Source organism: Spinacia oleracea, chromosome 5, assembly GCF_020520425.1.
Source record: "Spinacia oleracea cultivar Varoflay chromosome 5, BTI_SOV_V1, whole genome shotgun sequence".
NCBI classification, from domain to species: domain Eukaryota; kingdom Viridiplantae; phylum Streptophyta; class Magnoliopsida; order Caryophyllales; family Amaranthaceae; genus Spinacia; species Spinacia oleracea.
Window position 1 is genome coordinate 52,775,146 of NC_079491.1, and position 13,277 is coordinate 52,788,422.

The following is a 13,277-nucleotide window of genomic DNA, read 5'->3' on the forward strand; positions in this document are numbered from 1 at the left end:
TTTGCCATTATGGACCTCCAAGACCCCCCATGAATTTGGGGGGCACCGTCAAGCTAGTGACGTTAAAGAAGCGCTCCCGGGTGGCATCCCGTGGCTTCTTGATTCTTTTTGCGTTTTTCTTTTTGTGCGCTCTCTTGGTGTGGATATCATTTCATCCACCATTGCCATGCCCGATTATCAGTTTGGTGAGTTTGTTAGTTATTCCGGATCTTTGTGGGACTTGCTCCCACGACATCTCCGGTAATATCCTTCTAACTCTCTTGCATTCTTTGGGATCAGGCATACTTCATGTGGGGCATTGGTTGGATGGGTAGCTGTGCCCCCTCCTTGTTTCGTTTTAGGCCTTGAGGACATGGCCTAATTCGAGCTTGGGGAAGATTTTATTGTGTGGTTGCCATTATTGTGTGGTTGCCATTATGATTTCCATATGTTAGATTGCGTGCTTTTGTGTGATTTCGTGCATATTTCTTGTTTAGTTTCATTGATTTTAGGTTCTTTTGTTTTCTTTTCCTTTTGTTTTCTTTTCTTCCTTTTTGTTTCTTTTCTTTTTCGTTTCCTTACCCTTTTCTTTCCTTTTTCTTTCTCTTAGTCAAGGCAAGTTTTTCTAGATTTTTAGGATTTATTCTTGATTCGGGCATAATAAAATTGGAACTTGTAGGTTAGAATGCTTTTATTCCTATTTGGTAGAGGTGTGCACGGTTTTGAATGTCTTGGTTCGAGTCTAGGATTTAGGTGTAAAGGTAGTCGGTTAGAACTTTGGATAGCATGAGTCTTGAACCTTTGGTTTGTGGTAAGACGGTGTCGTTCTCTCTAGTGACTTGAAGCCGGAGAGGAGAGTAATTGCTACCCATATGTGAGGATCTTGTTCTTTCTATCCCAATTCTCAAAAATAAATATTGAGTGGCATGGATCCTTGGCATTGACTTTCCCATATCCTGAATTTGACTTTTTCCTTCCCGATATCGCGACCGAACTACTTTAGGGAACGATAGAGGCATTTCTTTCGGTGACTATTTTTCTTTTTATAGATTAGGACATCATTTTTTTTTCTCTTATATTTTTGTTTGCATTTGCCCCCTTGATAGCCATTTGAGCCTTACCCCTTCATTTCTTATAAGCTCATTACAAGCCGATTAGCCTTTGTTTTATTTTCACCCTTAGAAGTGATAGTGAAGCTAGTGTAATTGTGCTTTGTGGTTTTGAATGTTTATGCAAATGGTGAGAAACGATGGTTGTTGGTTAGAATGGAAATTTTGGAGAAGTATTTTGTATATATTGAATAAGAGGAAAAAGCAAAAGCATAAAGTTTAGAAATAGCCAAAAACAGAGAAAAGCAAGGCAACGAGAAAAGTTTCATTTGAAACACAAAAAAAAGAGAAAATCAAATCAAGAAAAGTGCAAAAAGAAGTATAGTTTAGTTTTGTTTGTTGAATAAGCTTGGGGGTGCCCCAAATAAGGGGTGTGAATTTGTTTTGGTTCTATTTGCTTGAGTAAGGTTCATTTTGTGCTTCACTTTAGGATTGAGCTCCAATTACCAAATTATCCACACCCTTACCCCTAGCCTAAACGTTACACCATAAAATCCCTCTTGGCCCTTTAGAGTTGAGTCATTGTCGATGGAGGGAGGAATTTGTCAAGTTTATGGAGCGGGATTGTCATGCCGAGATGTCGAGTAGCTTTCTTTACTCTCTTGAAATTCTTGTCTTTTCCGGCGCCTTTGCGGCGTCACGAGAAGCTATCTTTGAGGGTGAATAGGATCTAGAGAGTTAACGCGGTAAGATCGGTTGAAGGGGGATAGATGAGTGCAATTCCTTAGTTATCTATGCTTCACACTTGAATCTTTCACTCGATTTAGGACATTAATTAGCGTGCATTCGTTTATCGATTTAGGAATATTTGTATCCTTTTGTGCTCGTTCCATAATAAAAGTCCGGTTCTTGGATTTTTGTAGTTTTATTTTGCTTTCTTTTCTTTTCCTTTCCTTTCTCCTCTTTTCTTTGCTTTTTCTTGGTTTATTTTCCTTTTTAGGTCTTTCCTTGTCCAATTTTTAGAAGAGTTATGGGTTGAACTCTTTGGAAACCCTTGCGAGATCCCACTCGCCCTCATGAGCGATTGTGGGGTTTAAAGAGCTTGTTGCATGTGCTTAAATGCAACCGTGATTTCTACGAAAGTGAGTTAGCTTGTATATTCTTGTAGTTCTTGTTTTCTTAGTTTCTAGATTCTCAATAATGAGCTCGTTCTTCCCTATTTTATGCTTAGTTTGCTAGAGACTAGAAAACGCTTAGCTTGGGGGAGTTTGATGAGCGGCATTTATCTCGCTCTTAGCTTAGGATTTCTTATCGTTTTTATTATGATTTGTGTGATTTTTGTGTAGTTTTAGTGCCATTTATATGCTTTATTCCACCTTGTGCTTTTATAGGTATATATTCAGAAAACGTGGAGTTCAAGGGTAGATTGTGCAAGAATCAGGCCTGTGTGACCGCACAGGAATTCCGTACGCTCGCATAGTGAAGGAAAAGAGTCATAGTGGAAGATTCCAGTCTGTGCGCCCACACAGAAAATATGTGCGCTCGCACAGACCTGATGCCAGATTTTGGGAGTAACTAACAAAAGTGTGCGCCCGCACGAGAATCAACGGCGCGCCCGCACAAGATGTTCATGCGCCCACACAAAAGAAATGTGCGACCACACAAGGGCCGGCAAAGGAATGGTTGAAAAGAAAGCTTGTGCGCCCGCACAAGAACTATGTGCGCTCGAACAATACGTAGCTTCTGAATCGTCGCTCTGTGTGGACCCACAAAATTTATGTGCGCCCACACGAACTTCTTGATGCGCTCGCACAAGGGTATGTGCGCTCACACGTCGACGCGGGATGGCCCTTTTTACGAATTTAAACTTCTACTTTTGGAAACATATAAATAGTTTTCGATTTTATTATTTTCACAAGTTTTAGTTTTTGGATAGTTTAGAATTACATTTTCAGAAAGTTAGTTTTAAAATCTAGTGAGAGAAATTCAAGATTAATTCAAGTTTTGCTTTCAAGTTCAAGATTCTTCAAGCATTTAGTAACTTCTCTTCTCCTTATTCTCTTCAATTCTTGCCTTACTTTTCTTAATTGTTTTGATTGTTGAATATTGCATTTGCTTTCAATTTTGATTTCAATTGAATCATTGGAAATTCTAGTTTAATTGTTGTTTGATTTGCAATTTCGTTTTTCAAGTCAATCATGATGACCAATAGCTTAATTTCAATTTCTAGCCTAATTACCCCCTCAAAGTGTAGTGAGTAGTCTATGCTAGGGTATGGGGTGAAGTTTGAGGATAAATTAGGGATGTAGAGTTGAATTCATGATGATGTTGTGATTGAAAATAGATTTGGTGATTAGGATCTCCATGTCTAATTAGATTGGTAGTTGTAAATGTTAACTCTAGTTAGTTATTTGGAATTGTTGTATGCTAGTTTGTCAAGAGATTGAGGATTAGCATAAGCATATGCGATGAACTAGTTCTATTTGGTAGATTCCTAGTCTAGAGGTAATGAGAGAGCTCTCCTTCGGATTTGGCAACTCAATGCACTCTATTCGAAAGGTGCCGAATGCAATATTTGTTGGTTTTCCCCCTAATTTTCATTCCCTTGCAACATTGATTGATTGAACTCCTACATTTCCTAATGGACCCAAACCAATCCCCGATTTCCCTATCCTTTCCTTATTGTTTGCTTATCGTATTAGTCTTGATCTCCTAGTTCTTTACAATTCAATTCAAACTTACTTCTAGGCTAGCTTGATAGTTTAAACTCGTTAATCTCCGTTCTCTTGGGACGATCTCTAGCTTACCACTATAGTCAATATAGTTGGTAGATTAGGTGGTTTATAAATATTGTTTGTTAGGGTGGTATCCGTTTCAACGACCGGAAATCGACTTATCATTGTGAAACAAATTTCATTTCTTTGGGAGGATCATTTTCAACAAAATTTATCTCTACTGGAGAGTATTATCCATGGGGAGGAGTATATTGTGCAGTTGTGGATCGTTTCTTTATTCTTGTGCTGACTGATAATACCTCATCAAGACATTTTTATATAAACATAAATAACTTTCATGTAATTCCACTAGATGGTGATCTTCTGGATCTCCAAAAACTTTAATAGTGAGAAGTAACCAAAACTTTTCTTTTCAAAGTTATTTTGATGATCTTCCGGTCATCTAGTAGTGAATAACATATAAGATATTGTGGTGAACTTCTGGTCACTTATTACAAACTAATATATAATCTCTTGAAATTTTCTTCTAAACAAACTATTAAAATCACAATCCAAATATAGCTTAATCTCAATGTTATGTCATGCCATTTAATTCATTTCATACATCGAACATGAGAGAACTTCAGCACATTATTTCTTTCATATCAAATGAAACTTCAGGTTTCCATAATGGGTAATTATTAAACCCGGATGGCCTAATTTAATTATCACATCCAATCACTTTTCTGAATTTAACTTTTGGTCAGTTTTCCAACACTATGATAACTTTATTAGACATACTTTATGCATGACCATGAATATGATGTGGTATAAGAACACCAACATGTGTTTCTTTCTACTATTGGCAAGACAATCAACTAATGTTTGATCCAATAATAACTCATACTCTGTCAGAGCATTGATTATAATCTCGATATATGCTAACCTTGTTAGACATTTTATACTCTTCTGGAGTATTGTATATAATCATGGTACATATCAATTTTACTAAACATAATCTCTTCTTGAGATCTATCAGAATGTATTACTTGCTCGAATTTCCCATTATCAATAGTTGCTTCTTTCCCTTTTTCGAAGATTCTTATATTTGGAACCTATTGATCTACCACGCTTCAGGCGTTCTCTAAGTTCACTAGCAACTGATGTTTTACTTTTGGGACATCAAATATAATTGGAGCATTTATATCTGATATATAGTCAATGACATTTATTCATATCCATCTCAAGGAATGTATCATTCGAAATATATAATTATCATGTGACCAGCTCTATTAAATAAAACATTGATATTTAAGTTAATGTATGTACCAAACTGACCATCAATGCATTTTATTATTCATGTGCAAGGAATACATAAAATAGTGGAATAAATATTATCTCCCCCTAATCCTTGCATATGGGGGTATGGAATTAATCTAACAACCTTTAGAACTCTTGCACCGTTTTAGCCATAAATTCTATTGGCAATGTCATGTATCAACCAAAGTAAAACTATTCTTATAAAACTCTTACCTATTTCTCTTGCCCAATTATATTAATATTTATATTGAAAATTCTTAAAAGTATGGGCATATTGAATATATTTTACAACTGAGCTGCTCACAATGTCACGCTCAATTTCTTAAACTAATAAAACTATTTCTTTCTCAAATAGATATTATATACGCGATCATGTTTGCAATTCTTATGAACTTTTCTACGAGTTATATAAAAATAACATCATGCAAACATAATTATTATTCTTTCAAGTATGCAATGTCTCATTCACTTCTGGGAATGAGCTAGTAAGTCTAGTTAGCTATGAATCACCAATTATCAGCTAGAATTTGGTATCAAGAATATCCACCCAAAATACAATATATAAGCTATTCAAAATATTTTTGTATATTCTATTCCATGACATTGCGCTTATAAGATCACATTAGTTATGTGAATGGTGGATAATCTAGTCAACATACTATACAAAATATTAGACATTTTAGGTCACGTACATGTCTTCCCATTATTCTTAAGGGTTTCAGGTCCATGTGTACAAGAATTTCATGTTCAATTTACATAGCAATCCAATCACCCAACTTCATGTAGGTATATAAAACGAGTATAATTGAATTCAATCAAAATATCGATACTAAAATCATGATGGTATGTTTCATAATTGTATCAACACATAAGTATACTAATAACATGACCATGGTATAAGTTAATTAAAATACATGTATATGAACAAAATTTGGAACTTCTAGCCCAAAATAAAATAAAATAACGTAACGGAGCAAGCAATTATAGAGCATTATCTTGCAAGTTACTAGTATTACACTAATTGTCTTGCATATTTTGTAAGAAATCATAATTACTATGTCATATAATAATCAATTAGTTATTGTCCTTACAACTATAATTCATCAAATGCATCTTCAAACAAATACTAGCATAATTTGAGGTCAACAATAAACAATATGTGATCAACAAAATTATGACGTCATGCATGTATTAGGAACATCATGAAATATTCTTAATATCAATTTACATACATTATAGTATTGTCGTACGTAGAAACAAACCAAAAAAAAACTCTCAGATACGTACTTCACAAATTATTAATATCATAGAACAAACAAAAAAAACTCTTGACGGATTTAAACTGATACGAGTATATGGACTGTATGGAGATAATTTTGTTTGTTTATTCCAGACATTTGATTCATATGCGGATCCATATAGCAGATAGACATCACTTATTAATCATGCATGTAATTCAGTGGAGTGTTATACGGATAACAAATTCAATATAAATCATTCATTATACATGCAATCTAGTGGACACCAATTGTAATCCGCTTACGAATTGATTATGAGGGTTTGAGACTTTAGACAAAAATCATATCTCAGAAAATTAGTCAAGTTAATCACTTTACTATAAATCACTACATATTAATATAAATCAATTACTTTACACATCAAACAAATCATTAAATACTAATACTTGCGGTGGATAATTAATAAGAAATATATGGACTTAAACGAACATATTCAAGGTGCCGCAATTTCTTTGTTTATAATTAATCAAAACGGGCAAATAAATAAATAAAACAACTGTCAATTAATCATGAATATGATATTTATAATTTTTCAATACTAGGAAAATTTTAATAACCCGTACCTCATTGATAGATAACTTCCTTTGTTTCCCGTTCCCTCAGTCGGTTAGGGTTTGGTGCTGATAACGTATTGTGAAATAAAGAGGAATAGGGGAGAAATAGGGAGAAACAACTGTGCATTTTATTCTTGAACAATAGAGTATATATACATACAATAGAATAGGCTTTTCTTGGAGAAGAATAAACCCTAGATCTAGAATATTCCGGAAAGATACTAGGGGTATAATGGGCATCCACATAATATTTCATAACATAATAGTAATAGTAGTTGTTGTGGGTTTCCAATGAGCTGATGATGAGGAGGTATCCGGTCCAGCACAACACGATGTCCGGTCTGACTTGCAAAATAAGAATATATTCCTCTCGGAATATTCCCTCCGGTCCCCAGAAATAGTAAAATTCCAAAACATTTCCAATGGGTTGAAATTACCTTGAAATAGTCCAAAATTAAAAAACTTTCCTATACTGGGTTGAAAATCCCCCCAAAAATACAAATCCCTCATTCGGTACTGGTTGAAATCCCCTTGAAATACTCCTAATTTAAATCTTCAAATTCCAAGAGCTTCCAATGGGTTAAAAACTCCCCTGAAATAATATAAGTTCTAAAAGCCTACGAAAAACAGGTTGGAATTCCCCTAAAATAATACAATAGCTTCCACGGGTTGAAATTCCCCTAAAATAAGCCTTGTCCAAATCTAAAATAGAATGAAGCTCTTCTAGAAATATTTCCAACGAGTTACAAGTCCCGGTACAAGTCAAAGTACAAAAGGGAGAGACCCCCAAGATAACTAAATACAAAATCCAAACTCATCACCTTGTTGTAATTTCCCAAAATGCCGTAATTACAAAAATAAACAAAAATTATGAAATTCGATTAAGAAAGACCTATCCTACCGTAGCGATTATTCAGATCAACCTCAACAAACTCAACGTCAGAATCGTCCATTTCTTGCTCCGAACTTGCGTCGTCATACCATACTTCAACCTTAATTAACCCAGAAATTACAAATAAAATAATCGCAATTTCTCAAAATTAATCAAATATGATCTTCACTTCCAAAAACTGTTTTAAAATTTTAAATCAAAACCAATTGAAAATCATTTAAATTTTAAAATAATAAATCCTAATTTAATGATTTGATGTTGGTGTAATTGGTATTTTCACGAAGAAACAGAAAATGGAGAAGAAAAAATGCAAAAAAATGCAAAAAAAAAAATGCATTTGAGATATAAGAGGGATAATTGAGCAAAGAGAGGAGAGAGTATAAAGGAATTACCTGAGGATGAGATCGAAGATGAGAGAGAACTGAAGACTTGAGATCTTTGAGTGAAGGGAGAAGTGAGAAAGTATGTGAGAGTGAACGGCGGAGGAAGTACGCGAAAGTTTTGTGTTGCAACTGTAAAAGTGTAAATGGTGTATTAGTCTTTTTGATTGGAGACAGAAAAGGTGGGATTACCGAAATGCCCCTCCCCTCTTCACTTATGTAATAGAGATTTGTAATGATCTTGTGACCCATTTGTATATAAAAAAAAAACGTTTGCGTAAAAAATTTAAACCCATAAATTTCAAATTTCCTTTTATATTTTTTAATTAAATATTTATTTAATAAAATTCTAAGCTCAACGGAATCTTATTTATCCGACCTTCGTCTATCCCAAATGATTAAGAATAATAGAAGAGTTCCCAAATAATGAAAATTGTGAAAGTTAAATACCCAAAATTGGATTTTTTTTTTTTTTTTTTTTATATATTCACCTGTTTCAGAATAAATGGAACATTGTGAGTTTTTTGTTCCTTTTTTTAACGAGAAATCGGCAAATTCAAAACCTTATGAGTTAATAATATATCTCGTTCTTATTTAAAGGCGGTGTATAGTAAATATTGTACATCGAAGTAAAAATTAACTCAAAATGTTTAAAAGTTATCTATTTTTTAAGATAAATTTGTTCATTATAATGAAATTTATCCCTTAAAGTTCATTAATAGTGTGTAAAGGAAATCATTCAACCCTTTAAAATATTTATTCATCAATTTTTTTTCATAATATAAAAGTTAATCAAAACATGTTACAAGTTATAAAAAACTAGGTAAAAGTTATTCTGATGTTCCTCTATTCCATAATGTTCCATAATGTTCCTCACTTTTCCTATATACGCGGTCTCCAATTCACTATTTTGACAATTAATATTTTTAGTTTCACATTAGTTAAAAATTATAAAAAATTGATATTTAAAAAATTTACATTGAAAGTAATCCAATAAGATCCCATAAGTTAATATTGTTTCTATTATTTTATTTACCATTTAAGGTCAATGTTTTTAAACTTTGACCATATAAACAGTAAATATGAGAAACATTATAGAATGGAAAAATATAATAAATTTATTGTACACTTTATGCATGCAAGACCTTTAATAATATTCATTACATTAAACACCTTCAATGGTTTTTTTTATTTGATGGTGTTTGTTGGGGCGGAAAAATACCGTTCTCGTGACGTGGAAAGGTGGACCCATTCAAATGATCATATGGCAGCCATCAAAGCAATAATAAAGGCAAAGCTGAAATCAAGGGATGGTTACAAGCATTGAATGATAGGCTGAAATCAAGGGACGGTTACAAGTACTAAATGATAGGGGAGTTACACCCAATAAATCCATGATTAAATGCTTGTTTTATTTTACACTCAAAGATTCATATATAAATACGAATTGTAGGCTCATTTCATGTATTCCATTGACACTTCATAATAATATTCTACTCTTGCTCTCTCAAACCTATTATCGTATTATAAACATGATCATACACTACCTTATTGCTTAATAATATACTACACCTCTCCCCTTTCCGTAAGAGCTTTCCATCTTTGTTCCCATTATCTTTATATTATCTTGCTCATTCGGATTGTTAGCATCCCCTCCCTCTGACGAATTCGACCCTAGGAAGAATTTGTCCAAAACAATTTGGCGCCCACCGTGGGCTGACAATCAAGAATAGCCTGATAATCTTATCCGTTCACTAAAAATAACACACTTCTCCACCATGTCCGCATTCCCAATCTCATCCAATGATGTTACTCGCCGTCTCAAGACCATGGAGACGCACATCAACCTTCTCTAGAGGGAGGATGAAGTTCTACAAACTCATATCAGACCCGCAACCTCCATCGCCACCAATTCCAGGCACCAGTATCGTCGAGACACCATCGGCCTTAACCGTCGTATCGATCTCGATTGGCGTGTCGCCCACTAAACCCCTTTGTTCGAACCATTTGGTGCCCCAAATGGTCATGTCCTCGAGCAGATCCATGAGTACGAAACCTTGGCAAACCCACCTCGTCATCAGGAGATGTGTCGAGACCGTGTCGTCATCAAAAGAAGTGTCGAGACAGTTTCGTCATCAAAAGATGTGCCGAGACCGTGTCGTCATCAAAGTACGGGTCTAGGGGCAGCATGTGTATGATAACAAAAGATGTGACGAGACAGTGTCGTCATCAAAGTACAAGTCAATGTTGGAGCGCGCGTCGATAGAGATGTGTCGATATTGTGTCGTCATCAAAGTATGGTTCGACATCAGAGTGTGGAGTGATGTCAAATAACCCAGACATGACGAGTTCGTGAAGTGGTGTCATATCTATGCTGACTGACTAGATCGTCTTCATGAAGACCTCAATCCTTGACGAGATAGAAAATGGGTAATGGATTCCCCTACTATCAAATTTAAATAACTGTTTTGCTTCGTTCCATTAAATTTGTGACAGGTGACAGTCATGACATTGTCATTCACCAAGAGAGCGACATGCCGGAAATGAGGGAGAACATGGAAAACACCACTTGACGCTTGAAAATTCTTAACAAACAATGATGCTCCTCGACGGATAATAGAGTTAGCCTCCACTCTTAGTCATGTTATTTTAACAACTCACCTTAGTGTTGTTGTTAACCGGTTCACCTTTTCAAATGACTAAGCAAACGAGATACGCAAAAGACCATGTTGTCATTGTTTGTCGTCACAGATCCCAAACCATTAATGTCGTCAGAAGGGTTAATATTGTGACACCCATAAGTCATCTCCTGATGCCAACTCCATGTCGAGGCAGTGCTGGCTCAACATCAACTAGTAACGTCTCTGCAAAAGAATGTTTTTAAAGACGATCAAGACAGTGTGGTTCACTAACAAGGACACGAAGACGTCAACAACCATCAGAACGCCAAAACCAGAATGTCAAGGACATACGGAAAATTCATCATAGAATTGCAAATACTCGACATCAGACATTGGCATACGACATCTTATTTGTGTCTAAGTCCAACTTAAATACTTTCTTGAAGTTGCCACATGGGGACGATATAGTATACTTTACTCATACTCATGATCTTAAATATTGATCATAATCTTATTTATATGCTGCAACTAACAATGCAATTATATAATTTATTTTTTGTGACAATATCGCACACAAGACTTTGATTGCAGGTATAATGTTGATGATGTCTGCTTACACTGTCGATGACATCCGACGAAATTGTCGATGATGATTGACGACACTGTTAACGATGACAACACCAGATTGGATTACATCAAAAACTTGTCAAGATCAACAAAAGTAAGGAACTACCAGTCTACTACATCATCATGAGGAAGCCCGGATTATCTGGCAGGATGTCCAAATGGGGCATACAACTAGGATGTTACGACATCAGGTACGAACCTCGTACAACGATCAACTCACAGGGTCTTACAGATTTTATGGCTGACTTCAGCACAAGTATGCAACATGAAGTCGACCACGAAGTTAACATGTTGTCAGATGCCACTACCCCACCAACATGGACTTTGTTCAAGGATGGATCTTCCAACATGCGGGGGACATGGCTAGGACTTGTGTTAAATTCGCCACAAGGGGACATGATAGTACAATATATCTGCTGCGAGTTTAAAGTTACCAACAACAAAGCAGAGTACGAGGCCCTAATCTTAGGATTGATGCTAGCTCGCTACATTTACATTCGACGACTTGAGGTATGCTGTGATTGATTATTGATTATTAGTCAAATTAACGGTTCTTATGCAGCAAAAGATTCCAAGATGCAAGCCCACCTCGAGGCAGCCAAGGCACTTGTCAAAAAAAATTAATTTGTGTAACCTCCAGCAAATCCCAAGAGACCAAAACACCCAAGCCGACGCACTAGCAAACCTAACATCAACCGACCAAACTAACCCATTTTTTCTATTGTACACCTCATGCATCCAACCATCACAAAAGAGACCTTCTCAATCAATGAACAACCTTCCACAAGTCAATCACCAACTCCCACATCATGGAGAGACCCATATATCCATTGGCTCATACACCAACCAACACATGATATTATGGTCCGACAGGACGACACCCAAAACAGCAACCAACCACACTCCATTTTCATTACTGTTCGGATGTGAAGCGGCGATCCCACCTGAAGTCGAGATTCCAACAACACGCTGCCAAGGATTGAATGGCGTCATACCAACGAAATATTGCAAGAAGTTACAACAAGAATGTACGAGTTAACTCTTCCAGCAAGGCGACTAGGTGTTAAGGAAAGTCTTCCCCAACACCAAAGATCCGCAACATGGAAAGTTGGCTCCAATATAGGAAATCCCTTATTGTGTCGAAAGACGAACAGGTCATGGTGCATACGAACTGGCAGAAAGAGATGGAAAACCAATACCGAGAAGTTGGAATGCGACACACTTAAAGTTGTATCATTTCTAGTCACTAACTCATTGTGTACAAGTATTGTTTTCTTTTTTGCAAACACCCCACTTGCAGAAATGAACAGGTCACTGTTGCTGGAATTAAACCGACGACTCCGAGACGTGGGACAACACAAACCCGTCGCAATCACTACGCAGAGGATAACACCAACGTTAGACGATTCCTAAACCAGCTAAGTAACTCAACAACTCGATCCTCTCTTATCTTATTTGTCCATTTTCTTACAATTATTGACTTAAGCATCGGAGGGCCGTTGGCACACCCAATGGTCAACTTTGACGACTCTAGCTCGTCTTGCAGAACAAACAATCTTGACGATCCATCCTGGAACAACTTCAAGGCGTATACATACATTACAGAAATCCTGTTGAACCATGAGAAATAATTTACAATTGCAATTGCAATTACAAAGTTACACTTACATTTACAATTTACATCTTACAAATTGGGCCATACAAAATGCTTGGGAAACGTTGACCAATGCAAAATGCCTGGGAAACGTTGGCCAATACAAAATGCCTGGGAAACGTTGGCCAATATAAAATGCCTGGGAAACGTTGGCCAATACAAAATGCCTGGGAAACGACTTACACATTA

General features: G+C 35.9%; 1 protein-coding gene across 1 annotated transcript; it reads right to left on the minus strand.

The window, feature by feature from the left end:
* Positions 1-7,026: 7,026 nt before the first annotated feature.
* Positions 7,027-8,566, minus strand: LOC110775017 (uncharacterized). The gene is made up of 2 exons (XM_056830350.1): positions 8,199-8,566; positions 7,027-7,906 (listed from the first exon to the last, which is right to left on the minus strand). Exons 1-2 carry the CDS (start codon positions 8,436-8,438, stop codon positions 7,796-7,798), a joined length of 351 nt encoding a protein of 116 aa, XP_056686328.1. The 5' UTR covers positions 8,439-8,566; the 3' UTR covers positions 7,027-7,795.
* Positions 8,567-13,277: the final 4,711 nt, after the last annotated feature.